At 47.8% G+C, this 27385-nt stretch overlaps 2 protein-coding genes across 2 annotated transcripts; both read left to right on the forward strand.

Annotated features, from left to right (window-relative positions):
* Positions 1 to 9816: 9816 nt before the first annotated feature.
* NPPB (natriuretic peptide B) lies at positions 9817 to 11318 on the forward strand. The gene is made up of 3 exons (XM_043924482.1): positions 9817 to 10072; positions 10346 to 10592; positions 11127 to 11318. The coding sequence occupies exons 1-3, from the start codon at positions 9947 to 9949 to the stop codon at positions 11141 to 11143; spliced, it is 390 nt and encodes a 129-aa protein (XP_043780417.1). The 5' UTR covers positions 9817 to 9946; the 3' UTR covers positions 11144 to 11318.
* A 12762-nt stretch (positions 11319 to 24080) lies between these two features.
* On the forward strand, positions 24081 to 25581 carry NPPA (natriuretic peptide A). The gene is made up of 3 exons (XM_043923998.1): positions 24081 to 24341; positions 24439 to 24765; positions 25285 to 25581. The coding sequence occupies exons 1-3, from the start codon at positions 24222 to 24224 to the stop codon at positions 25294 to 25296; spliced, it is 459 nt and encodes a 152-aa protein (XP_043779933.1). The 5' UTR covers positions 24081 to 24221; the 3' UTR covers positions 25297 to 25581.
* The last annotated feature ends 1804 nt before the right edge of the window (positions 25582 to 27385 follow it).

Here is a 27385-nt window from a genome sequence, read left to right on the forward strand (position 1 = left end):
ACGTGGTAAACTCTGTACTAAACAGTGTAGCATTTATCACATGGTAATTCTATATTAAATGGTATATAGCTGTTAGTTGAATTTAATTTCTCTGATCCTCTCCATTCCTCTAAATTAGCCTCTTTCTTAAGGGAACTTGAAATCTGGGAGATACTCTGGGGTTCATTTAGATTCTGATTCCATTTGTCTGGCTGGAATTTGGGAGGCAAGACCAAGGCTAGGGAATGACTCTGGGGGAGAGACTGTGTTAGCCCAAACACCCTCACACGCCTGCTGTTTGACTCTCTTACTTTACCTTTTGAGCCAAAAAAAAAAAAAAAAAAGGTATAGAGTTTCTCACGTGGTAACTCTGTATTAAATGGTATAGAGTTTATCATGTGGTAACTCTATATTAAACAGTATAGCATTTATCACATGATAACTCTTTATTAAACTTTTTGAGGAACCACCAAAGTGCTTTCCAAAAGAGCTGCATCATTTTCCATTCCCACTAGCCACATATGAGAGTTCTAATTTCTGCATATCCTTGTCAACCCTTACTATCTTCCTTTTTAAAAAATAATAGAGACATCTTAGTGTATAAAGTGATATCTCACTGTGGATTTGATTTGCATTTTCTTAATGGCTAATGACACTGAGCAACTTTTGATGTGTTTATTGGCCATTTGTACATCTTCTTTGGATAAATATCTATTCAAATCCTTTGTCCATTTGAAAAATGTGTTATTAGTGTTCTTCTTGCTGTATTTTAAGAGTTTTTAAAATATATTCTGGACATTTAAATATATGATCCACAATTATTTTCAAATATGGGCTGTCTTCATGTTCTTGATAGTGTCTTCGATGCACAAAATTTTAAAATTTTGATGAAGTCTAACTTATCTATTTTTTTCTTCAGTTGCCTGTGTGTTAGTTGTCCTATTTTACCTGATCTGAGAGAGACAAAACAAATGTGGCAAAATATTAAAGAATGGTTTTATCCAAGTAAGGGGTATGTGGAACTTCTCTCAGTTATTCTTGGAACTTCCTTATAGGTTGGAAATTAGTTCAAAATAAAAAGCAACTGGCCCTAGAAAGCCTTCAGTACACCGAGAGTGTGGGTGTCCCTTGGGATGATGTGTGCTTTGTATAGACTGGTCCATGGGTTCCTACAGCCTCCCTGCAGGGCAGATACTGGCCTCATGTCCATCTCATGGTTGGATCAGTTGAATCACTGCCTTCCTGTGTGACCCTGGACAAGGACTTTTGTCTTTCTGGGCCTCTGTTTTCCCATCTGTAAAATGAGGAAAGGGGCCAGTGGCTACATTTTCCAGGGCAAGGGTAGAGATGCACTCGGGAAGGAGGAGGAGGAGGAGGAAGAGAGCTGGAGGGAGGGGATGCTTAGAGATTCCTTGCAGTGGCAGCAAGCAGCAACATCTCCTGGTTCTTTGGGACTGACCTGACCTGGTGTGTGTGTGTGTGTGTGTGTGTGTGTGTGTGTGAATCATTCAGTCATGTCCATCTCTGCAACCGCATGGACTGTAGCTCTCCAGGCTGCTCTGTTGATGGGATTTTCCAGGCAAGAAAACTGGAGCGGGTAGCCATTCCCTTCTCCAGGGGATCTTCCCAACTCAGGGATTAAATCCAGGTCTCCTTCACTGCTGGTGGATTTTTTACTATCTGAGCCAACAAGAAAGCCCCTGTGACCTGACCTGGGCTGGATTTTAAAGGAAGGATGAACTTAAACTCCATTCTCTTCTTTATTCCTGTTCTTACCTAAGATGCTTTCTCTGCCCAGTGGGAGTGGAACTCTGTCCCAAGCAAGAAGGTGACGATAAACTGAACATGCAGGAAAAGCAAACTCTACCTTGATCTGATGCTGAGCAGAAAGGGCACCAAGTTCCAAGAGGAAACTAAGCTGTTTGACTCCGGGAATTTCAGAGAATGCTCACTCGCAAAAGGATCACTCAAGACCAACAGCCAAACATAAGCCACACACAGTTAGTTTGAAAAACGTTTGAAGATGTTGAGTCATAACATGAAAGATCTCTAGGGAAAGATTCCATGGTCTTTCCTGCAAGGACAGGATGGAAGTTCCAAAAACCGTTGTCTAAGATGGTACTATGGGGAAAACGCAGAGCATAGGGATTAGAGAACAGCCAACACAGCAGCCGAGGTTTCTGAAAGATTCCTTCTGCTTGGCATTCTCCTTTAATCCTCACGTGCACACGTGGGTACTCTGTCCCTTCAGTCGTGTCCGACTCATTTTGACCCCATGGACTGTAGCCCGCCAGGCTCCTCTGTTCATGGGATTCTCCAGGCAAGAATACAGGAGTGTGTTGCCACTTCCTCCTCCAGGGGGTCTTCCCGACCCAGGGATGGAACCTGTGTCTCCTGCATCTCCTGCACTGCAGGTGTATTCTTTAACCGCTGAGCCACCGTGGAAGCCCCTTAATCCTCACACAAGACCACATTGTTCCTATTTCAGGGATGGGAAAACAGTGGCACAGAGAAGTCTGTGACTTTCCTCAGGTGGCACAGCTCTTGGCACCAAGGGCGCTGGAACCTTGCCCATCCCTCTGCCCCACCTCCGAATGTTGGATGAGACTGAGGCCCCGCTTCCTGAGCTGGAAGCTCAGTGACCAGGCAGGGCTGATGGTGTGGAGGTGGGAAGGGGGCTGTTGTGTTGTGAGTCTGTGCTCTTTCTCCTGATACTGGAGGAGGGGTGGGGTGCAGAGAGCCTGCCGATTGGTCCTGTAATTAGCCCCCTGGGCTGGGGGTTGCTGCTGTTGTGCGGCAGAATCCTCTCCACCTTCTCGGCCAAGGGCTGCACTCTCTCGCCCCAGACGGCGGTCAGGTGGTCAGACCCAGGATGTCAGCGCTCTTGAGGACAGGCGGCTGGAGACCCTCACAGTGAAGGCCGGCGGTGGATATCCAAGCACAGTGAGATGGAACGGGGTGGGGATGCTAATGAAAATTGGAGACCTCCCCCTTGTCCTCATTCCCACATCCACTACCTGCGGACAGAAGAACCCAGGGAAGGGAGCAGCCCCCAAGCCCCACCTTCCTCTCCGCATGTACTGTTGCCACATTGAACAGAGAACAATACAGGACGTGCAGTTAAGTTTGAGTGTCAGACAACCCGGGACTGATATTTTAGGGTAAGGGAGCCCCAGTTTACTGGGCTGAGCTGTGCCCCTTCAGGAATCCTCCTCTTGAAAGAGTCCTGGAGGAAGGAGCTCCTGGCCTTAGCTCATTAAAAAAAGTGAAAAAAAGTTAAGTCACTCAGTCGTGTCCGACTCTTTGTGACCCCATGGACTGTAACCTACCAGGCTCCTCTGTCCATGGGATTTTCCAGGCAAGAGTACTGGAGTGGGGTGCCATTTCCTCAGCTCATTAATGCTCAGTCTAGATAGGAGGAGATGTTTGTTTAATTAACGAGTCCCAGGTCTGGGAACAGACTCGCCCACCTAGAGAGAGGGCACAAACTTGTCCAGGGTCAGCTCCTGACCCAGTGAGGTCAGCTGCTTGGGCCACGGAGCACCTCTTCAAGGGCTCCCCAGTATGGGTGTTTCTGCTGAAGCCAAAGCCAGTCCTTTAACTGGTGACCTTGAGCCTTCAAACCAGACAGGCTGGGTGATGCCAATGCCCTGCCACCAGCCTTAGAGGTCAAGAGCAGCATCCCCTAGACCAATTTAAGTTAAATTTCTATCACTTCTGTCTCAAAGATTCCTAACTGATGCAGTTCCCCAAAGAAACTGCATACCTTTTTCTTAGAAATGTATCTTGAGAACACGACATCTCAGCCCTTGGTAACAGCCCAAGGTCTAGAATCTTTGCAGACAAAATTGCTGAGCATGGTCCAATTTAATTTTCTCCTCTTGTAATGTGAGTTGATCTCTGTGGTCAGACAGAAAGCAGAACACACGGAGTGCGCTGAGTGCAGACCCCATATCCCTCCTGGATTAGCAGGGTCAGAGGACGGTTGTCATACCCATTTCCAGGCTCCTGGCTCTTTTGTCTTATTTCCTGTGGGAAGGAGGTGAGATTCCTGGACCAAGACAACCTTGGGAGGGAACCACCTCAGGAGGCAGAGAGACCCCTTTCCCATGGTGTCTCTGGCTCAGTATCACAAGATGCACAAATGTCCAGATGGTGGGTGGGGATCAACATGTACATCCTCAGTCCTGCTTCTTAAGGACCCCTCCTCAGCCTGCTGAAGGGGGAAGTCTGTCTGCCTGTTAAGACTGTAGGCAACAACTTGAAGGCAGTCTTTGGGCTTTCTAATTCCTCGATGTCTCCCCACTGTGCCAGGACAGAGCTCCTGTAGGGTGTGGATTCTGGGGTGTACCTCTCATCCTTCCTTCTGTATCCCTCCCACCTGCTGAGACAGCTCAGACTTTCCAGCCTTTTGGAAAGTTATTGAATGTGTTTTCTGCTTTCTGTCTGACCATGGGGATCAAGTTACATTACAAGAGGAGAGAGTTAAATTGGACAGTGCTCAGCATTTTAGTCTGTACAGGCTCTAGACCTTGGGCTGTTACCCAGGGCTGAGATAGCTTGTTCTCCAGATACACTTCTAAGAAAAAGATTTGCAGTTTCTTTTGGGGACTGTGTCAGTTAGGAATTTTTGAGACAGAAGTGATAGAAATCTAACTTAAATTGGTCTAGGCAAAGGAGGGATATATTTATTGGTTGAAAGTAATTTGACTTCAAGATTTGCTGAGTCCAGGGGCCCCAATGATGTCACTAGAATGTCAGCTATGGGAACAAAGAATGAATACAATCCTTTTTGGAGGTGAGGGGAGGGATAAGGTGACCCTTTCAGAATTCTTTTTTCCTTTTGAGGTTATAACAATGAGAAAGAGAGGGGAAGAAAGAAGAAATAGGGAGAAAAGGGGAGAGAGAGAGAGAGACTATTACCCTGCAACACACAGGCAACCATAGTCAGATGCTTTGAATATTGTTGTTGAAGCTGGACTTGGGATGCGTGCTCAGTTGCATCCGACTCTTTTGCTACTGCATGGACTGTAGCCAGTCAGGTTCCTCTGTCCATGGGATTCTCCAGGCAAGAATACTGGAGTGGGTTGCCTTTTCCTCCTCCAGGGGATCTTCCTGACCTAGGGATCAAACCCATGTCTCTTTTGTCTCCTGCACTGGCAGGCAGATTCTTTACCACTGCACCACCTGGGAAGCTAGACATGGAGTGGGAAGAGTTAATAGGTATTTTCTTCCAGGCTACCAAACTCAGACCTCCCTCTGTTAACCATAAGTCTAGAAGTCCACTCCAAGAGCAGAGACAATCTACACACTCTGATTGGTTTCTAAAGCACCCTCAACACACACACACACACACACGGCTGCCACAGCTGTGAAGGATCTGATAGACCCTCTGCGGGTGGTTTCTGGCTTTTGGAGAAAGTCTAAGGGTAGTAAAGGATGGAGGTTTTGCTGGGGGCTGGGAGTTGGCAAGTAGACCTAACCAAGAACTAGGTAGGGGCAGTTGACTATAATAACGTTTTTGTGTAATTCCTTCTTTCTGCACAAGGGGAAACAGAATCCCAGCGCATAGAAAGGACTTGCATAAAGCTATTTAGTGAGATAGCAGTAGGCAGAGGCTCGCCAGCTGCTGACCCCTGGGGCAGTGCTCCTTGCCCCGCCTTCCCCTGTCCTTGGGTGCCCAGTGCTCTTATGCTGCCCCATAGCTGCCCAGGGCTGGGCTAGAAGTAGGGTGTGAAGAGAAGCTGTAGGGAAGTAACTCAGCATAATACAGCCAAACCACACTCCCTGATGGGACCAGCTATCCCAAACCTTTCTTTCTTGCATCTTTTTCCTTTTGCCAAGAGCCTAGGTGCTACAGACTGAATGTTTGTATCCCTCCAAGTTCATATGTTGAAACTTAACCCTCAATGTGATGGTGTAAGGAGGTAAGGTTTGAGGAGGTGATTAAGACATGAGGGTGGAGCCCTCGTGAATGGGATCTATAAAAAAGACCCTGCTGGGACTTTCCTGGTGGCCCAGTGGTTGGGACTTTGCCTTTCAATGCAGGGGGTGTGGGTTCGATTCCTGGTTGGGATCTAGGATCCCAAATGCCTCTCTGTCAAAAACTGAAACTTAAAGCAAAAGCAATATTGTAACAAACTTATTAAAGACTTTAAAAATGGTCCATATCAAAAAATCTTTAAAAGAAACCCCATATATCTCCTTCACCCCTTCTGTCATGTGGGATTTCAATGGAGACAACTTACGGGCTCTTGCCAGACACCAAATCTGCCTGCACCTTGATTCTTGTATTTCCCAGTCTCTGAAACTAAGAGAAATAAATTTCTGTTGTTTAATCCACCCAATCTATGGTATTCCTAGTTCATACAGCAGCCTGAATGGACTAAAATGGTAGGAGAGGTAGTTGAACACTTAACTAGCTCCCCAGTTCTGCCCGGAACCCTCCTCATCTTCTCTCTCATGGCTGACCCATTCTTATTCTTCAAGCATTAGCCGAGAACCACCTTCTCCAGGAAGCTGTCTCCTCAACTGAGTGTTCCTGCGACGCTCTCAGAGTACCCAGGTCTCGTTGTTGGATCGGTCACCACCTTACCCTGGGGGCCTGTGACTGTCTGTTTCTCTGCCTACACTGTATGCTCCTCAAAGGCATAGGGATTTGAGAATCTGGATATGTATATCTTAGGGAGGCTCTTATTCAGCTTACCACATATCCATTTCATTTAATTCTTGGGTGGTAGTGCTATAACATAGCTCCATTAAATAGAAGTAGAAAAGTACATGGCACAGAGCAGGCATTCAATAAATGTTGATGGAAGTGATGTGGTGTAAGAGCTGTCCTTCCCTGCGCAGAAGTCCCTGGAGTGTGTATTCAGTCTTGTGTCTGCCCTAAAGTCTTCTCCCACAGTCCCCGCCACTGGGAGAAGATAGGGGCTTGGTCAGAGTGCTCAGCACTTTATCATTTCCCCCTGGAATGGCTCTGTCTCCTCATTGAGACAGAATTTCCTTTGAAGCAAAGATGAACTCTCATGTGTCTTCTGAATTCTTTGGCTCTTTTCACACTGCTATTGACTTCCTTTTTTTTTTTTTTTCTGCTATTGACTTTCAAAGACACTTTATTCTCCCTTTTAGTCCGTGAAAGGAGGGAGCATATGCCCATTTTCCAGAAGAGCAAAGCAAGGCTCAGGATAGATACAGAATTACTTCTTGAAAGGTATTGGTTGATGGACTCTGTCTTGCTCCCAACCCTTAATCTCATGACTTCCAGCTCTAGGGATTCTCTACACCCTCAGCAGCCCCAGCCTTAAGTCTCAGCTCTGCTCTTGGCTGTCTCTGTTGTCTCTCTCTGCCATTTAATTTTTGGATATTCTTCGTGTGGTGTGCATGTATGCGTGCACACACACACACACACACACACACACATACTGTTCCAGCTCCCAGAATCTTTCCAGGACTGACATCTTTACACAGCTCTTACCTCCCCCGCATCTTCATCTGTAAAATGCTGAACTTGCCTCTGCTTGACCTCCTTCCCCTTGTGTCAGGGACCAAACTTACACATACCTCACTGCACAGCTTTCTATAACTTTAGAAATGACCATAGGGTAATCTAATTTTTCTTTAGTAGAAACACCTAACAATCACCCTGGCTGTGAGTAAGAGCTTCAGGTCTAAAAATCAGACTGCCTAGGTTAGAATCCAGGTTTTAGCACTTGTCAATTGTGTGATCTTGAGAAAATAGATTAAGACAACCTATTGAATGGGAGAAAATATTTGCAAATGATGTGTCTGATAAGAGGTTCCTAACCAAAACAGTTCATACAAGTCAATATTTTAAAAACCTGATGAAAAAATGGTGAGAAGATCTGATTTAATGTTTTCCCAGAGAAAGCATACAGATGGCCAAGAGGCACATGAAAAGCTGCTCAACATCATTAGTCACTGGAGAAATGCAAATCAAGACCACAATAAGATATCACCTCACAACTGTCAGAATGGCTATCTTCAAAAAGACCACAAATAAAAAATGTTGGCGAGAATGTGGAGAAAAGGGAACTTTGATGCACTGTCAGTGGGAATGTAAACTGGTACAACCAGGAAAGACAAATTCTATAAGTTTTCACTTCTATGTAGAATCTAAAAAAATAAAACAAATGAATGATATAGCAAAATAGAAATAGACCCAGAGGTACAGAGAACAAACTAGTTACTCCCATTAGGGAGTGGGATGGGGGAGGTGCAAAATAGGAGTAGTGTATTAAGAGGTATACTACTAGGTATAAAATGATAAGATACAAGGATGTGATATATGGTATATGGAATATAGCTAATATTTTATAACTTTAAATGGAGTATAATCTATAAAAATATTGAATCACTATGTTATACACCTGAAACTAAGTAAATCAACTGTACCTTGATTAAAGTAAAAAATCAATTTTGCTGTAAAAAAGAAAAAAAAGTACATTAATTTTTCTGAGCTCAGTTTCCTTATCCAAAAAAGTGAAGAACAATGATAATAATTTTCTCACTCAATACCTGGCAGGTGCTATTTTTCAGGCAAGATTTGCTTAGTGGTCCCAGCTTCTGCCCCTTTCTCCACTCCTGTCATAACACATTTCCTTTCTTGAACAACCCTTCTCCCTCTTCCTGATGCTTGCCAACACAAGTTATCTGGAAGGGGCAGTGACATCAGTCATATACACTTTAGGGGGGATTTAATCTGCTGTGTCTCTTCCCAGGGCCATTTCCCCCTTGGAGCCCCTTTTGCAATCACAGGCAGGAGGTCCAGACCTGCAAATTGCAGACCAGATCTGCAAATGGGAATGAGATCCTAGATGAACAGTTGAAGGAGGCACTGCAGAAGACACTCCTTCACACCCCTAGTGTCCCACTAAATAGATAACCATCTTGCAGTCATCCTTGCTTTTTCCGTTACGTTGACTTGGTGGGGGAGAGGAGGTGTTGGCACCTGGAGGAGATGTGATAGAAGGCATTCCTGAATGACTTCATCTCTGGGCTTTGCCTCTCAAAATTCCTGTCAAATCAGCTCTACCCTTTAAGGGACGGAAGAAGGGTCAGCATTCCAGAAGTTCTTTGTCATACCCAGACTTTTAATCAGGTGACACTGGAGAATTAGCATCCTAGTGCAGGAGGTCGTGAGAGGGCGGGGAGGGGGGTCTCAGGCGTCTCTTGGCCCCTGCCCCGTGCTTGTCTTTCTGGCAAGACCGGAGTTGAGGTGAGCAAGAACTCTTGCGTTGGTGGCTCAGGGTGATCAGAACCACGGACAGCGGTCAGCGCGCCCGAGGGACCGGCGGTCTGGCGCCGGGCAGGGTTGCAGGCTTGCGCGCTTCCAGGCGGGGTGCCGAGTCCCAGGCGGGGAGGGAAGACGCGCTGCAGTGATGGGGTGTTGGCTGGGGCTGTTCTTTGTGAGTCACCTCGTGCGCTCGGCATTTGCGTCGGGTCTCTGATCGCTGGGGTTCTGTCTGCTCAACCCAGGAATGGGGGTGGGGAGGAAAGAGAAAAAAAATCTACGCTAATGCCCCCGGCGTTTTGGCAGGAAAGGAAGAAGAGAGAGACAAAGGACCTATTGGTGTCTACCCCTCCCTGCCTACGCCCCCACTCCCGCACCCCACCCCTCCAACCCCCACCCCCCAACCCCGGGCGCGCGTTCCAGCTCCCGGTCAGGCCCATTTCTATACAAGGCCTGCTCTCCCCGGCCTCCACCCCCTCGGCGCGGAGAGGTACATTCCCCCGCCCTGAGCTCAGCGGGTCGGGCCGGAATGCGGCCGATAAATCAGAGATAACCCAGAGAGGCAGGGCCGGCCCGGCTCCCAGGACCAGGGATAAAAAGGCCGCTGTTGCCCAAGGATCCTGGAGAACGCCCACCGGGCACTAGAAGGTGAGACGTGAAGCGCAACCCAGCGAAGCAGCCGCGGGCTCAACCTCTATCCGCTCCGCCAGCGACATGGACCCCCAGACGGCGCTGTCCCGGACGCTCCTGCTTATCCTCTTCCTGCACCTGTCGCTGCTAGGATGTCGTTCCCACCCGCTGGGTGGCCCCGGCCCGGCCTCGGAACCGCCTGGGTTACAGGTGAGCGCTGCCGAACTGCGTAAACCCGGTTCGCCGGGAGGGCGCGAACAGCAGCAATTAACGGGTCCCCACCCACCCCGCACCTACATCCCAAGAGCTCCCCACTCTCCCTTGGGAATTAGTGATACGTGAATCAGAAAGGGAATCAGAAAACGGCGAGATTGGGTGCGGGAAGCCGGTACCCAGCGCGGTTGGCTCGCTTTGGCGCCGTCGACGGCGGCTGGGCCCAGGTGCGGGTTTCTGAAGCTCCGGCTCCCCTACCGTGCATTGCAGGAGCTGCTGGACCGTCTACGAGACAGGGTCTCGGAGCTGCAGGCGGAGCAGCTGGGCGTGGAGCCCCTCCAGCAGGGCCAGGGCCTGGAAGAAACCTGGGATTCCCCGGCGGCAGCCCCCGCGGGGTTCCTCCGGCCCCACCACAGCATCCTCCGGGCCCTGAGGGGCCCCAAGATGATGCGCGACTCTGGCTGCTTTGGACGGAGGCTGGACCGGATCGGCTCCCTCAGCGGCCTGGGCTGCAACGGTGAGTACCTACCCCCATTCCCACTGCACATCACCATTAGAGCCACTTCTGGGTCCGATGTCTCAGGGGACCAAATTTTGAACAAAGAACATCACTCTTATTTGCTGGCAGTCCTCAGGGCCAAGGCATGCCTTTCTGGAAATATTAAATTTGGACAACATTCATTATCATGTCTGGGAGCCCCTTCTATCCACCTCCTGCCTCTGATTGAAAGGGGCAGAATCACCTTAGGATGTAATTCAGTCACTGTTCAGCAGGCCTTCCTTGGAGCAGAAAGAGTACTTAACATTTTTCCTCCTGGTTTCCCTTGAACTGTCTAAAGCTGCGGAGGCAGAGGAGAGGGTCACCAGGGGGATGGTAATCTCCAGTTTACAAGGAGAAGGGGAGGTCCAGGGAGATGGGTTACTCCAAAGCCCCAAACATGCAGATGAACTGAAGAGGGGGGTGGCACGGGTGGCACAGGGTGAGGGAAAGCTCAGATCCTGCCTGTCTCCCACCCCAAAGTCATCATCACCCTCTCTTTTTCCCCCACAGTGCTGAGGAGATACTAAGAGGAGGTCCTGGCTGCAGATATGGCTGCATCTGATTCTCCATCAATCCCTGATCCCCTTGGAAGCAACTCCTATTTATTTTTATTTATTTATTTATTTGGTTGTTTTATATAACATGGTTCTTGTCTTTGGACACAAATTTTCCATGATGAAATAAAGTCAACATTATAGCTTTTTCCTTTTGAAATTCATTTGTCTCAGTGTTTTAAAAAGTAACCAATCATTAAAAAAAAAAAAAAAATCAAAACCCTGTGTTTTCTTGCAGGTTCCAAAGGTGTTCATTTAATGGTGGGGTGGGGACATGGCTTCAAGGGCTGATGATCAGGCAGTTGGTGGGAGGGGGACTACTTTTCTTTAAGGCTTTTTTTTCATGTTCTGAAATGTCCCTAAACACCTCAGACACTTGAGACACTTTCCAGAAACTACTTTTGAAAGCCTGACAGTTTCTCCATGGGAGCTGAATGGACCCTGATGTACTCCTGCCGCATGAGGGTGTGTGGCAGGGTATTTGCCCCTTGACAATAGCCTTCCTTCTGCCTAGAATTCTGTGACTGGAGGCACTGTCCGTATATTTGTTGTTTCCAGAAGCTCTCAGAGATCGAGCGCAGTGTGTGTGTGTTTGTGTGTGTGTATTAGGGGGGCGGGGGGGGGCATGCTGGCTTATTTGCATTCCTGATGAGTGTGAGTTCTCCCTCCTGCCTCCAACCTCAGGTTCAGGCCTTCAATTTCTGATGTCATCCTGGAAAGGTGACTTCAAAACCCCGAGTTTAATAGCATTTTCATTTTCTGAGCCCACAAGCTTAGAAGTACCTGAAAGAGGCCCAGCATTTCAGAGTGCCCTTTCCTGGGGGTCCCACATTTTTACTTCCTCTCTGCCCTAGAGAGGAAAGATTTTTATTCTGAGGCAGGAAAAGAGACAAGCCCCAGAACCCTACTGTGCTGCCTTAATCAGCTGGGAGTCCTGGTAGGGGGCCCTCTGCTCTCAGGATGCCCCTCCCCCTGCATCTTGGGTTCCAGGCATCCCACGTCATGTGATGGAACTTTCTCTTGCTTTCAGACTATCCAGTTTCCTTTGCCAAGAATGCCTTTTATGGCACCAGCTCAGCAGGAGGACAGGACTCTGAGTGTCCCCATTTTATGGACGAGAAAACTGAGACCAAGAAAGGGAAGCATCTTACCTGAAAGCATACAGCTGCTAAGTTCCAGAGCTAGAATTTGAGCAGGGATCCTCGTGAATCTGGAGCCTGTACTCGTTCCCTGAGCTCCAGACCTTTAACTGCACTCTTATGACTTTCCTGCTGTCCTCATCTGATGTTTCCTTGAGTGAGGGGAAACCAGAATTGGTGGATCTTTGTAATATCTCTCATTTTAACCCAGTTTGCATCTGAGGTGATAGATATCTAATGAGATTAAAGTTTTGAAAATAAGGTTTTAGGGCCAATTTATTCTCAAAACAAAACAACTGAGAGTCATCTTTGCCTAATGTTTTGACCCTGGGTGGTAATGATTAATTAGCATAACTAACATATTTAAAGGACTTTTAAAGTCCAGGTACAGTTCCATGAACTCATATTAGCCCTCACAACAGCTATGCAGGAAGAACTCTTATCATCCTTCATTTTACAAACTGAGGCACAGAAAGGTGATATGTTTTGCTCAGGGTCTTGCAGTTGGTAAAGTGGCAGAGCCAGGATTCAAGCCCACACAGGCTGGCCCAGCCTCCATCCACCTAATCACTGAACAAGCCATCCCTTCCCAGGCCAGTGAGTTAGGCTTGCTGGTGGGATGGACAGTCCCCTCGTAATGGCATCAGTCAGTTCAACATCTGTGGCCACTGCCTATTGTCAACTTCCCTCCTCTGCTCAGGTGATGAAGACAGGTTCCTCCCAGAACACCTACTTTACAAACCCAGCCAGCACTTCAGAAGTCTTCCAGGTAAGTCCAGTTCTTCCGTAAACATGGCTCAGGTGATGGAGTCTGTGCATGATAGAGATACATCTCTGACTTGAGGCTTTCCACCCAAGCCAAGGTCCAGGAAAAAGGACTCCAAAACAAAGCAAAGAACCAAATGTAACTTCTGGAATGTGGGGAGTTGGTGGGCTGATGTGCCCAATGGAATGACATCTCAGCAAGCTCCGCCTGTGTTTGGTGTTTGTGGGCAGTGAAATGGCACTTGCATTGTCTAAGGAAGCCCTTTAAAACCAGCCCTCCCTGACCTGTGACCCTGGCCCGTTCAAACACATCCCCATGGAGCTACAGCCATGGCCTTAATCTCCCTGACTTACCTATGATCAACCTTGTCCTCCAAAGAAGCTGCCAGATTATGTATCTCCATGGATGCTTGTCACTATAACCTACCCAGAAAGACATGTTGGTGGACACAGACCCATGCTTCACAGCCCACAGCTTTGCAGCTGAAAGGAGCTTCAGTAGAGGGTGGGCCTGCTTTGCTGGGTCTCCAGTGTTGAAGCTACTGAAGTCAGGACAGTGTTGGACCTGAATTCTTCATCTCTTGTCATTGATTTTACGCTCCCCTCTCCATCCTTTTTGGGGCAGCTTTGACCTTCCTGAGAATGATTTGTGGCAAAAAAAAGAATACATCCTCCCCCATCCCTACCCCCATAGAAATAGGTCTAAGCACAAAGTCATGGACCTGGCCATTTGTCTTGTTCATTTTGCAGTTCTCAGTTGTCTATCTTTGTCTCTGTAGAATTTCTCATGATATCAGTGCATTTCCACTAAGTGGCCTGTTTCTCTCATGGGATGAAGAGCCAAGCCTCATGGAACTGTGTGGGCATTCTATAGCATTTCAGCCCTGGGACAGTGACTCCCACTTTCTTGCCCCTAGTATTGTGTCTCTGACACTGCCAAACTCAATCCCTGCCCTCACAGTGCACACCAGCCCTACTTCCATCTGGAAGCACCCCACTTTCCTGCCCAAGGACTTTCTCTGGCAGCCAGAGCCCACTTCCTGGGGGCAGGCAGGATGTTCTGGGAAATTGACATGGACCAGGAGCAGCACTCGACCCACACCTAGTAGGACCCTCGGTTCACAGGTGGCGTACATTTTTACTGGTCCCCAGATTTCTCTGTAGGGGATGGAGATTAAGCTGCAGCTGCCCACTATGATCACTAAACCCCTCTCCCTGGTCACTTCCCCAGTCTCCTGCCAATATTTACTGGGATTGTCTCCAGAATAAACTACTTTGCTTGAATACATGTCTCAGGCTCAGGAGAACCCAAACTAAGACACTCCCGAATGAGTAAACCTTCTTCCAGGGCTCCCCACCCTTGATGACTTCAGCCCTTGGAATCTTCCTTGACTCCGTTCTTTGACTGGACCACCCAGGCAGTACCATGTCCATTCCTCCTTTCCCTCACCACTCATGCCCATATTGGTACACCAGCTTCCTAACTGGCCCCCCTGCTCCAGGCTTCCCTACCTGGTTCTTCCTGCATCAGGGGGAGAGAGCAGAACCCTCATGCCTTATCCAGAGAGAGACGCCTCCTCCTTGTGAGGCCCCCAAGGAAGGCATGTACTCCAGGTATGTCCATGGGTGGTGTGCTGGAGGGGGTGTGGTGAATCAAGGTCATTGCAGAGGAAATTAAGATGAGGTCATACTGGAGTAGGGTGGGCTCCTGATTCAGTATAAGTGAGTGAGTGTTAGTCACTCAGTCGTGTCTGACTCTCTGTGACCCCATGGACTGTAGTCCACCAGTTTCCGCTGTGCATGGAATTCTCCAGGCAAGGATACTTGGGTGGGTTGCCATTCCCTTCTCCAGATCCAGGGATGGAACCTGAGTCTCCTGCATTGCAAGCAGATTCTTTATAGTCTGAGCCACCAGGGAAGCCTAATTCAGTCTGACTGGTGTCCTTACAACGATAACCCTATATGCAAAACAGAAAAAGAGACACAGATGTACAGAACAGACTTTTGGACTCTGTGAGAGAAGGCGAGGGTGGGATGTTTCAAGAGAACAGCATTGAAACTTGTATATTATCTAGGGTGAAACAGATCATCAACCCAGGTTGGATGCATGAGACAAGTGCTCGGGCCTGGTACACTGGGAAGACCCAGAGGGATCGGGTGGAGAGGGAGGTGGGAGGGGGGATCAGGATGGGGAACACATGGCTGATTCATGTCAATGTATGACAAAACCCACTACAATATTGTAAAGTAATTAGCCTCCAACTAGTAAAAATAAATGGAGGAAAAAAAAGAAAATATGTGGAACCCCCCCCCAAAAAAAAGAAAGAAAAAAACAGAGAAAACCAGAGAAGGAAGAGATGAAGATCTGAGAGATGCATCTGTAACCAAGGAATGCCAAAGGCTGCTGGCAGCTACCAGAAGCTGCAAGAGACAGGAAGGATCCTACCTTACAGGTTTTAGAGGGAACATGGCCCTGCTGACTCCTTGATTTTGGACTCTAGCCTTCAGAGTTGTGAGACAATACAGCCCTGTTGTTTTAAGATACCCAGTTTGTAGTACTTTGTTACAGCAGCCCAAAGCATCTGATGCAGTGCCCTCATCCTTTTCTTTCCTCACAGACTGTTCCAAGATGCTGGGTTCCATGAAACTCTCTGGAGATGTGCACCATGACCAAACAAGCAACAACCAACCAACACACCAACCAACCAACCAATAACCAACCAACCTACCACTAAATTGTTTTCTCAAAGCTGTGACCAACTTGGTAACATATCACTGTGTATTTGCTCTTTCTCTTTCCTTACCTGTGGTGGGCAGCCTCTGAGATGGTCTGCAGTGATGCTTATCTCCTAGTATTCATGCCCTTGGTAATCACCTCCCTCTGAGTATGAGCTGGACTTAGTGACACTTCTAATGAACAGAGGACAACAAAAATGATGGGATACCACTTCCAAGATTAGGTTACAAAAAGATGGTGGTTTACCTAATGCTTTTCTCTCTACCTAAAAGAAGTCAGCTGCATCTCTATGGAGAAGTCCATGTCATAAGAAATGACATCTCCAGGAAACAGTCAGTGAGGACCCAAGGCTTGCCAAAAGACACACGAGTGGCCTTGAAAACAGGTCCCCAGCCAAGCCTTGAAATGAGCATAGCCCTGGCCAACATCTTAACTATAGCCTGGGCAAGCTCTGAGCAAGTTGGTACACAACTAAGCAGAGCCAGATACCTGGTCCACAGAAACTGTTAGATAATAGATATGTGTTGATTAAAGTTGCTTAGGTAGGGACTTCCCTGATGGTCCACTGATTAAGAATCCACCTGCTAATGCAGGGGACACAGGTTCTGTCCCTGGTCTGGGAACTAAGATCCCACATGCTGAGGGGCAGCTAAGCCTGTGTGCCACAACTACTGAGCCCTCGCACTGCAGTTACTGAAGCCCACACACCCTGGAGCCCATACTCTGCAACAAGAGAAGCCACTGCAACGAGAAGCAAGCATACAATAACTAGAGAGTAGACCCCTCGCCCTGCGACTAGAGAGAGCCCGTGCACAGCAACAGCCATTGCGGCTGGAAAAACAAAAGGTTGCTAAGAGGCAGGTAATTTGTCACGCAGCAATAGTTGACTAATACTTCCCTTTTCCGCTCCCTCTTATTTCACTCGAAGTACAAGCCCCAAAAGCTTTAGCAAATACACTTGCCTTGGGCCTTTTCCCCTGGGCAACCTGCCCCCAAATTTCAGGTTCAGTGACCTCCAATTGGCACCAAAGAAACAGAACATCATTTTCAAAGTCTAAAGCAATCATTCCTGACTACGGACAAGTGTCCTACCAATTTCTCCTAACTGGGGCTTCTGCTTTAGGCTATTTAGGTCTGACAGAGTCATGCCAGGAATGTGATGGGTTTTTCACACCAGTTCTGCCCATGTGTAACATCGCTGGGCACTCGTGGCTCCCTGAAGCAGCCCACAGCATCTCCCTGGAGGATCATGAATCCAAACTCAGCTAGAGACTGGAGATGCCCCAATTCTGGATTCTCCCAGCCGTTTGCAACCCTCATTCCATCATGTGACTAAGACGACTTCTTTCCAGTGATAAGGAAATAAAGGCTTTTGATTTTTCAGCTAGTGGAAGAGGTGGGGGTGGGGGGTGGATCTGGTCTGTGTCTTTTGTTTTTCACTCCCACAGTCTGGCTTCTAAACACCCCATTAAATATTAACTCTTCCACACACATGCCCTGAAGTGGGTCAGGGGCAGGGAAAGGAAGAGAAACTGTACGTCAAGTCATTTTCCATTTCAGACTCAAATCAAAGGCTTTCATATCATTGGGGTAGTGATTATATTGGGGGCTATCTGTTTTCCCTGGGCTCTGTTAGTGCAGGAGGTGGTGTTCTGTACAAAGTCCTCAGGGCTTTGTAAGTATTCTTTTCTTGCCACCCACCTTCTGCAAAAACAAAACAAAACAGAACAGAGACAAAAGAAGAAACTAAAAAAATGACACTAGTACCCCCACTCCAGATTCACTCTGGAAGGGGAAAAGTTTTAATAGTAAAAGTAAACTGAAAAAAGTTCTAAATTCTTCTTCTGGAAACTTGCATGGGACTTTCACTTTTCCTTGGGCCACCGACAGACTTCAGAAGAGTCGGTGGACGCAAGAGCAGCATCAGCCCTCAGAGGCTAAGCCATGGCAGAGGCCACCCACCGTGGTGCCCTTCCGGAAGTCTTGCCTGCATCAAAGGCCTATCTCAAAGGGCATCTCCAGGAGACACGCTGTGTGATGCACACTCGAGGAGCATCAGTTCCCCCAGGGTGGCTGCTCACTGAATCCTCTTTGCTAATAATAACCCTGCTACCCGAGCAATTAAGCTGTGAGCGCATTCCAGGATACATCAGGATATGGTGGTTCTTGGCCCCCAGAGCTATACATGTGCAGAAAGTCTCCTTGAGGGTCAAAAGTCAAGAGATACCAGGCCATAATGAGTCTTGCTTCTTTCCTCCCAGATGTTGCCCTCCTCAGAATTGCACTCATTTTGGATTTGAAGTTGAGTTTGGCCAATCCAAATTAGTAAAGGGGTTTGCTTTCTCCTTTAGAATAAAACTACCCTGGATGTCTTTCATGTTCCCTGGACACGTACCGCCCTGATATCCTGTCCTCTTGCTGTGTAACAGCCTCTCCATCTGACCAGCCAAGGACTGAGCGTAGGTGGAAGAGGGTCTGGCTAGGACAGAGCTGTCATTCCATTTGCAATTCCTGAGGTTCTAGAGGGTAGATTGAAACAAGTTAGGTGTGTAAATAGGTCACGATAAGGCAAGAGATAGATGGGCTCCAGGTTAGGCATTCATAGCTATCTTCCTGTTTACATTTCATGGGGCAAAAAAATGGGGGCTTCAGGCTAGACCTGTACAACTAGCCTCCTGTTTCATTGCCTGAGACAGGACATAGGTGGGCTCCAGGTTAGGCACTATCCAGGTGGCTCAGTCGTAAAAGAATCCACCTGACAATGCAGGAGATGCAGGAGACACAGGTTTGATCCTCGGGTTGGGAAGATTCCCTGGAGTAGGAAAAGGCAACCCACTCCAATATTCTTGCCTGGAAAATTCCATGGACAGAGGAGCCTGGTGGGCTACAGGCCATGGGGTCACAAATAAGGCCCCAAAGATGCATGCAATTTGACTGCTTGGGGCTGCAGTGCAGGGTTCTCATCCCTTCAGTGTAATGTTTCCCCTCTGGACTTGATTGAGCACGCATGCACTCTCTCACTCCTGTTTACCCTCTGAAATGGAAGTAACAATAGAAACAAGGTATATAGCCAGGCTTTGTCTCTTATGCACACCTTAAGATAACAATCATGGCAAGAACAGAGAGGGGTTAGACCTTGTTTGAGTGAAGGGTCAAGAAATCACATATTCCCCCTCCTTGGGGCAAGGGAGACACTACACATGTGCAGAAAGTCTCCTTGGGGGTTAAAAGCCAGGGGATGCCAGGCCACAGTGAGTCTTGCTTCTTTCCTCCCAGATGCCTTTGTGTTGAAGTCCATTTGGTTGGGAGGGGAGGGTCCTGAGACAAAGTAGCCCGGGCGGGCGTGAGGGTGGTGCGGGGGAGGGGCGGTGCAAAACAAGATTATTGGCCAGAGGGGAGACAAAGACCCGGAAAGCCGGCCTTTAAAACGGATTTAAACTTTCCAAAGGTGTGACTCTGGAGACAGCTCTCACAGAATTCGCCCATGCGTCTTTCCGCATGCACTCTGCCTTTCCAATAAACGTTTTACTTTTCTCTTTACCTTCTACCTCCTCATCAGAATTCCTTCTTATCTCGGTAGGCAAGGACTGGGGATTTAGGCCCTAGCTGCTGGCCTCTCTGGTCTAACAGTTAGGATTCCTGGTCAGGGAACTAACGTCTGGATTCCAGCTCACTACTGCTGCTTACTGCAAGATACCGCTCGCTGCTGCGTGCATCCAAAATCTATGGGGCTTGGGTATGCTGATTTCCTGAGACAGTCCACATACTCGCAGACTTGCCAAGCATGCAAAGCTACAGCTCCAGGGCTGGGGGAAGGCAAGGAAGTGCTCAGAGGCAATCTAAAGGACTGGGACTCAGTTCAGTTCAGCTCAGTTGCTCAGTCGTGTCCGACTCTTTGCAACCCCATGAACCGCAGCACGCCAGGTCTCCCTGTCCATCACCAACTCCCAGAGATTACCCAAACTCATGTTCATTGAATCGGTGATACCATCCAACCATCTCATCCTGTTGTCCCCTTCTCCTCCTGTCCTCAATCTTTCCCAGTATCAGGGTCTTTTCAAACGAGTCAGCTCTTTGCATCAGGTGGCCAAAGTACTGGAGTTTCAGCTTCATCATCAGTCCTTCCAATTAATACCCAGGACTGATCTCCTCTAGGATGGACTGGTTGGATCTCCTTGCAGTCCAAGGGACTCTCAAGAGTCTTCTCCAACACCACAGTTCAAAAACATCAATTCTTCTGCACTCAGCTTTCTTTATAGTCCAACTATCACATCCATATATGACCACTGGAAAAACCATAGCCTTGACTAGACAGACCTTTGTTGACAAAGCAATGTCTCTGCTTTTTAATATGCTGTCTAGGTTGGTCATAACTTTCCTTCCAAGGAGTAAGTGTCTTTTAATTTCATGGCTGCGGTCACCATCTGCAGTGATTTTGGAGTCCCCTAAAATAAAGTCAGCCACTGTTTCCACCGTTTCCCCATCTACTTGCCATGAAGTGATGGGACCAGATGTCATGATCTTAGTTTTCTGAATGTTGAGCTTTAAGCCAACTTTTTCACTCTCCTCTTTCACTTTCATCAAGAGGCTATTTAGTTCTTCTTCACTTTCTGCCATAAGGGTGGTGTCATCTGCATATCTGAGGTTATTGATATTTTTCCTGGCAATCTTGATTCTAGCTTGTGCTTCCTCCAGCCCAATGTTTCTCATGATGTACTCTGCATACCAGTTAAATAAGCAGGGTGACAATTTACAGCCTTGACGTACTCCTTTTCCTATTTGGAACCAATCTGTTGTTCCATGTCCAGTTCTAACTGTTGCTTCCTGACCTGCATACAGGTGTCTCAACAGGCAGGTAAGGTGGTCTGGCATTCCCATCTCCTTCAGAATTTTCCACACTTTATTGTGATCTACACAGTCAAAGGCTTTGGCATAGTCAATAAAGCAGAAATAGATGTTTTTCTGGAACTCTCTTGCTTTTTTGATGATCCAGCAGATGTTGGCACTGTGATTTCTGGTTTCTCTGCTTTTTCTAAAGCCAGCTTGAACATCTGGAAGTTCACAGTTCACATATTGCTGAAGCCTGGCTTGGAAAATTTTGAGCATTACTTTACTAGCGTGTGAGGTGAGTGCAATTGTGCGGTAGTTTGAGCATTCTTTGGCATTGCCTTTCTTTGGGATTGGAATGAAAACTGACCTTTTCCAGTCCTGTGGCCACTGCTGAGTTTTCCAAATATGCTGACATATTGAGTGCAGCACTTTCACAGCATCATCTTTCAGGATTTGAAATAGCTCAACTGGAATTCCATCACATCCACTAGCTTTGTTTGTAGTGATGTTTCCTAAGTCCCACTTGACTTCACATTCCAGGATGTCTGGCCCTAGGTGAGTGTGAGTGATCACACCATCGTGATTATCTGGGTCGTGAAGATCTTTTTTGTACAGTTCGTCTGTATATTCTTGCCCCCTCTTCTTAATATCTTCTACTTCTGTGAAGTCCATACCATTTCTGTTCTATATTGAGCCCATCTTTGCATGAAATGTTCCCTTAGTATCTCTAATTTTCTTGAAGAGATCTCTAGTCTTTCCCGTTCTATTGTTTTCCTCTATTTCTTTGCATTGATGGTTGAGGAAGACTTTCTTATCTCTCCTTGCTATTCTGTGGAACTCTGCATTCAAATAGGTATATCTTTCCTTTTCTCCTTTGCTTTTCGCTTCTCTTCTTTTCACAGCTATTTGTAAGGCCTCCTCAGACAGCCATTTTGCTTTTTTGCATTTCTTTTTCTTGGGGATGATCTTGATTCCTGTCTCATGTACAATGTCGTGAACCTCCATCCATAGTTCATCAGGCTCTCTGTCTATCAGATCTAGTCCCTTAAATCTATTTCTCACTTCTACTGTATAGTCAAAAGGGATTTGACTAGGGCAGTGTTTAATCAGGAACTGAGACTAAAGGGATTGTTAAGGAAACTTCATGCTAAGAAGCAGCAGTATCTGAGAAGGGGGTTGAGATTACAGGCTTTGGCGTCAGATCTGGGGTTCATGTCCTGATCCTGCTGAGTGACACTGGGCAAGTGACAGATGCTCTCAGGCTCAGTTCAGTCCCTCTGTGAATGGAGACAATACCTACCTCCTGGGGCTGGTGATGAAAAGGGAAAAATCCACATGAAGCTCTCAGCACCATGTCTTGCACATTCCAACCAACCAATAAAGATAACCATTATGAGTATCATGCAGTTATATGGCAGTTCACACTTCAGATCAGTTCAGTCGCTCAATCATGTCTGGCTCTTTGCAACCCCATGGACTGCAGCACACTAGACTTCCCTGTCCATCACCAACTCCTGGAGCTTGCTCAAACTCATGTCCTTTGAGTCCTTTGATGCTATCCAACCATCTCATCCTCTGTTGTCCCCTTCTCCTCCTGCCTCAATCTTTTGCAGCATCAGGGTCTTTTCTAGTGAGTCAGTTCACACTTCAAATTGCATTTATATAGTAACAGCTCTTTTAGGGCTCACAGATAAGGAAAACAAAGACACAAAGATACATGCAATTTGACTGCTTGGGGCCACAATGCAGGGTTCTCATCCCTTCAGTGTAGTGTTTCCCCTCTGGATACATTGCATTGAAGAGTATATAGTATTGGGTCTGGCACTTAGTAAATGGAGGCCAGTGCTGTACATTTTCTCCAGTGGTCATGTATGGATGTGAGAGTTGGACCAGAAAGAAGGCTGAGCACCAAAGAATTGATGCTTTTTTTCCCCCATTTATTTTTATTAGTTGGAGGCTAATTACTTTACAATATTGTAGTGGTTTTTGCCATACATTGACATGAATCATCCATGGATTTACATGTGTTCCCCATCCTGAACCTCCCTCCCACCTCCCTCCCCAGAATTGATGCTTTTGAACTGTGGTGCTGGAGAAGACTCTTCAGAGTCCCTTGGACTGCAGAGATCAAACCAGTGAATTCTAAAGGAAGTCAACCTTGAATATTCATTGGAAGGACTGATGCTGAAGTTGAAGCTCTAATACTTCGATCACCTGATGGGAAGAGCTGACTCATTGGAAAAGGCCCTGATGCTGGGAAAGACTGAGGGCAAAAGGAGAAGGGGGCAGCAGCTGAAGAGCTGGGTGAGATAGCATCACTGGCTCAATGGACAAGAATTTGAGCAAACTCCAGGAGATGGTGGAAAACAGGAAAACCTGGCATGCTGTAGTCCATGGGGTCACAGAGTTGGACACAACTTAGCAACTGAACAACTGAACAACAACAACAACAACAAAAGGAGGCCATTCATTGCAGATAGAGAGACTCACTGCCTGGTGTTTCTCTTTGGGGGGCCAGGAAAACAGAGACCTTGATGGCTCATTGCTTGCTGGGCCTTAGAGAAGGACATGAAAGGCCTTAAGGGAAACTGCATAGGTCACAACTGCCTCCATCAGCCAACCTCACCTTGGGAGTGTTCCCAGGAAGGTGCGAGGCGTTACAAGCTTCACAGAGTTTCTAGAAGCAGCAAGCTTCCTTAAATGTAAATACCAGCAGCATTCTAGTGTCAAGATCCCCCCACACCTTGGAAGGAGCCACGCAGTGAAGGAGGCGGGCTTTACAGAGGAATGATCATGTTCCTAAAACTTGTCTTATGTTTCTTCTGGGGAGTGGAGTTCTTGGGACATTGGTCCCATTTGGTTCTGGCTGACTTAGGACTCTAGAAAACAACTTTCTCTTCACCTGGACACTGAGAGGGATAGTTAGGGGTAGGGGCAGCCCTGCGGAGGGAGAGGTCTGCCTTCGCCACTGCCGATGAGTCAGATGTGAGGCCAGCTCCAGCATCTGGACTAATTTGTCCTGAGCCGAGCGGCCGGCTGCCTGCCACATCCTCCCCTCCCGCCCTTATTTGGAGCCCTGACAGCTGAGCGGCAAAGCAACGGGGAGCTGGGCGCCCGCCAACCGTCACCCTCTGCTTCCCCGCATGAGTCCCGTTGCCGAGGAGAAAGAAACCCGAGGCATCGCTGTGAGATAACCAAGGACTCTTTTTTGCTCTTCTCACACCTTTGAAGTGGGAACCTCTTGAGGCAAATCAACAAGAATGTGGCTCCTGCAGCTGAGGGTCCCAGGGGTTGTCGGGGCTGCTCAAGGCAGAGGGGCTGTGACGAGCAGGCTGGACTGATAACTTTAAAAGGGCATCTTCTGCTGCTTCCTCACTCAGCTGCTTTATCACTGCAAGTGACAGAATGCGGAGGGTTCCGTCCCTCTCCCGGACGAGCTCCCGGGGCGCCAGGGGGCTATAAAAAGAGGAAGTGCAGGGCAGCTGGGAGAGAGAGGCGGACAAAGGCCAAGAGTGGAAGGCCAGAGAGAACAGAGAGGAGGCAGCAGCACCAGACCGACCATTCCTTGACCGACGCCAGCATGGGCTCCTCCGCCATCACTGCGAGCTTCCTCCTCTTCCTGGCGTTTCAGCTCCCAGGGCAAACAGGAGCGAATCCCGTGTATGGCTCTGTGTCCAATGCAGACCTGATGGATTTCAAGGTAGGGCCAGGAAAGCGGCACGGTCTGGGGTGAGGGGGGTTGTGACATTGTGCCAGGCAATGAGACCTCTCCCTTTCCCTCTTTTCCTTTTGTAAAGAATTTGCTGGACCATTTGGAGGACAAGATGCCTTTAGAAGATGAGGCTGTGCCCTCCCAAGTACTAAGTGAGCAGAACGAAGAAGCTGGGGCCCCTCTCAGCCCCCTTTCAGAGATGCCTCCCTGGATGGGGGAGGTCAACCCAGCCCAGAGAGATGGGGGCGCCCTCGGGCGGAGCCCCTGGGAATCCTCCGATAGATCTGCCCTCCTGAAGAGCAAGCTGAGAGCACTGCTCACTGCCCCTCGGAGCCTGCGGAGGTCCAGCTGCTTCGGGGGCAGGATGGACAGGATTGGAGCCCAGAGTGGACTGGGATGCAACAGCTTCCGGGTAAGAGGACCCGAGGATGGAAATGGGATGGGGAGGAAGGAAATTGTGGTTATGTTGAAGTTCAAACCTTGTGAAAGAACACCGCCAGGGGATGCCTTCAGCAGGAAAGGGACAGCATAGAAGCAACCCCTTTGAAATTTCTGCCCCAACTTGGCGGGGAGGGGGATGTGCTCTGAGACAATGATACCAACCTCAGCTACAGTTTGCTGAGAAAATGCTAAAAGAAAAATACTTTACTGTCACGAGCACTGGGGACTTAAATCGTTCATGGGGCCAAGTCACCTGTGCTCTGCTGCTTGGTAGTTTGTGTCCTTTGCAGAATCATCAGATCCCAAAGGATTGAAATTTAGCAGGACTGACTTTACTAGCTCCTAATGGGCAATTTGTTTACCAGTTTATAGATGTCAGAGGGTCGTCAGGCTGGAGTGGAGGCTGGTGGGAAGGGAGCAAAGTCTGATGAAGCTGACTTTTCTAGTGGAGTCAGGTCACCAAACCAAACATGTCTCTGCTCTCTTGTAGTATCGAAGATAATGGCCAGGGAGGAAAAGGCAGGCCAGGCCCCAGGCAGTCTTCAAGAGAATCCCCTGGGGTCTCTCACTCAACTTTGTCGCATCTGGTTGCCATCAAGTTGAGTTGTGACAAGCGTTCTATTCAAGCATCAGCTTCCTGTCAACATTTCTCACATTTTATGCTAAATGTAGATAAAGTGATTAACTGTGGCTTCTCCACCTCTCCCACCCATGTGTTAAATTTTTATCACCTGTTACCAACATCAGTTTGAAGACGAATAAACTTCAGCACCATGGACAGAAGCAGTAGGCTTGGGTTGGTGTGATTTCTTTCATTTCCGGAAGGGAGTTCAGCCTGATATTCCTTGTCATTTTACGTTTTGTTGGAGAGAAGAATGCTCAGTTCCTTTTTTATTCTTTTTTTTTTTAAAGGAATTAACTAGTTTGGGGGAGCAGTTTTAGGTTCACAGCAAAATTAACAGAAAGCAGAGACTCCGTACATACCCCTGCCCACCCCACGTTCACATCCTCTTCCATGACCAACATCCCCACCAGAGTGTGACACTTGTTACCTTTGATGAACCTACACTGACTCATCATAATCACCCAACATCCGTAGTTCACATTGTGTTCATCCTTGGTGGTGTGTGGATTTGGACAACTTTGGCTTCCTGTCATTTCTCCCTCCAAATGTGTGTGTTTAGTGGGTAGAGGCTCAAACTGCAGCTCTCTACTTGCTCTCACTCACACTGCAGCCTCACCACTGATTCTGAAAAAGCCCTAGGAGACCAAAAGGGCCTTTATCTTTACTCAGACTTGCTCATATTCAGAGCACGTAGGTATTGAAAAGAGAACTTACAAACATTTGGGCTTTTTTCCTGGTTACATCTAAGGTAGCTTGTCCTCAGTATGACACTTTTGTACACCTAGTATTATTTGGTTATGGTTATTCTTTTTTTAGAGGGGCATATATGAAATCAGGACCCTAACTCTTCTCTGACACCTTTTGAGAGTTAGTGTGGCAGCTGAGTGAATTGCACTTTCGTTCTTCTTCAGCATTTCTTTGAAGAATAGGCAGAATATTTGGGCTTAAAAGCTGAGCAAAATGAAGAAAGGAATGTTTGCTGTGCTGACATACTTCAACTTCATGCATCTTTTGGGCACCAAATTTAAAAATTAGCCACTGGCTTTCCCAAATTCATGTTCAAGGTGTTTGGACTTGCATGTTTTACTGAGCTGGGAGTCGCTGAAGAGGTAGTTTCTTTGTATCTGCTTCTGAAATGGGTGTTGCCCTGGTTTACCTGCACCGGGGAGCAGGGCTCCAAGCCATCTCCCCACCCATTACCCCTGACACCACATTCCCGTATCAGATTTTATGACATTCCTCCAACACTCCTACACCTTCACTTCCCCATGCCTTTATTCATGCTGTTCCATGTAGATACCCTTTATCCAGAGCTCCCCACATCTCCCAAACATTTTACTCCTTTCTCAAGCTCATTAAGAATGCTACTTCTTCCCTGAAGCCTTCCAGGGTACCACATGCCCAGGACAGATCAAGCTCTTCACTGGCAGCATTTTATAACTATTACCAGTCACCACAACATGGCTGGGTATGCAACTGGGTCTGTGTCCCTGATCTGCAAGCTCCTGGAGGTAAACGCTCCTTCAGCAGGCCCTGCAGCACGTGGCACAGCGGGCACTCTACATATAGTTGGTCAGATTGTACAGAAACTGAGAAAAGAGGAAGTAAAGCAGTAATATGCTCCGTGTAGAGTGAGGGGGAGGCCAGGAGAGAATTGATGGTTAGTCAGGGATGTAGGGAAAGAACTCTAAGGTAACTGCTTCTGAAAAAGATGTTCCTTGTGTGGATTTTGAATGCAGAGGGTGGAAAACTAACAACAGAGGACTAACAAGGACCAGGAGGGTGGAGAGAGGAAGAAGCGTCTGGCTCCTGAGGTCTGGCACTGGGGGAACAGGGGCTGCTGGCAGGGGAGGAGGGGGAGCTGGGCTCACTGCCAAAGTGTCACAGTGACACAGCAGGTTCTCACGGATGGGACTGACTGAACGCGCCAAGTACATCAGACGCCCCTGGAACTTAGAGGACACTG

Source organism: Cervus elaphus, chromosome 14 (genome assembly GCF_910594005.1).
Source record: "Cervus elaphus chromosome 14, mCerEla1.1, whole genome shotgun sequence".
Classification (NCBI taxonomy): domain Eukaryota; kingdom Metazoa; phylum Chordata; class Mammalia; order Artiodactyla; family Cervidae; genus Cervus; species Cervus elaphus.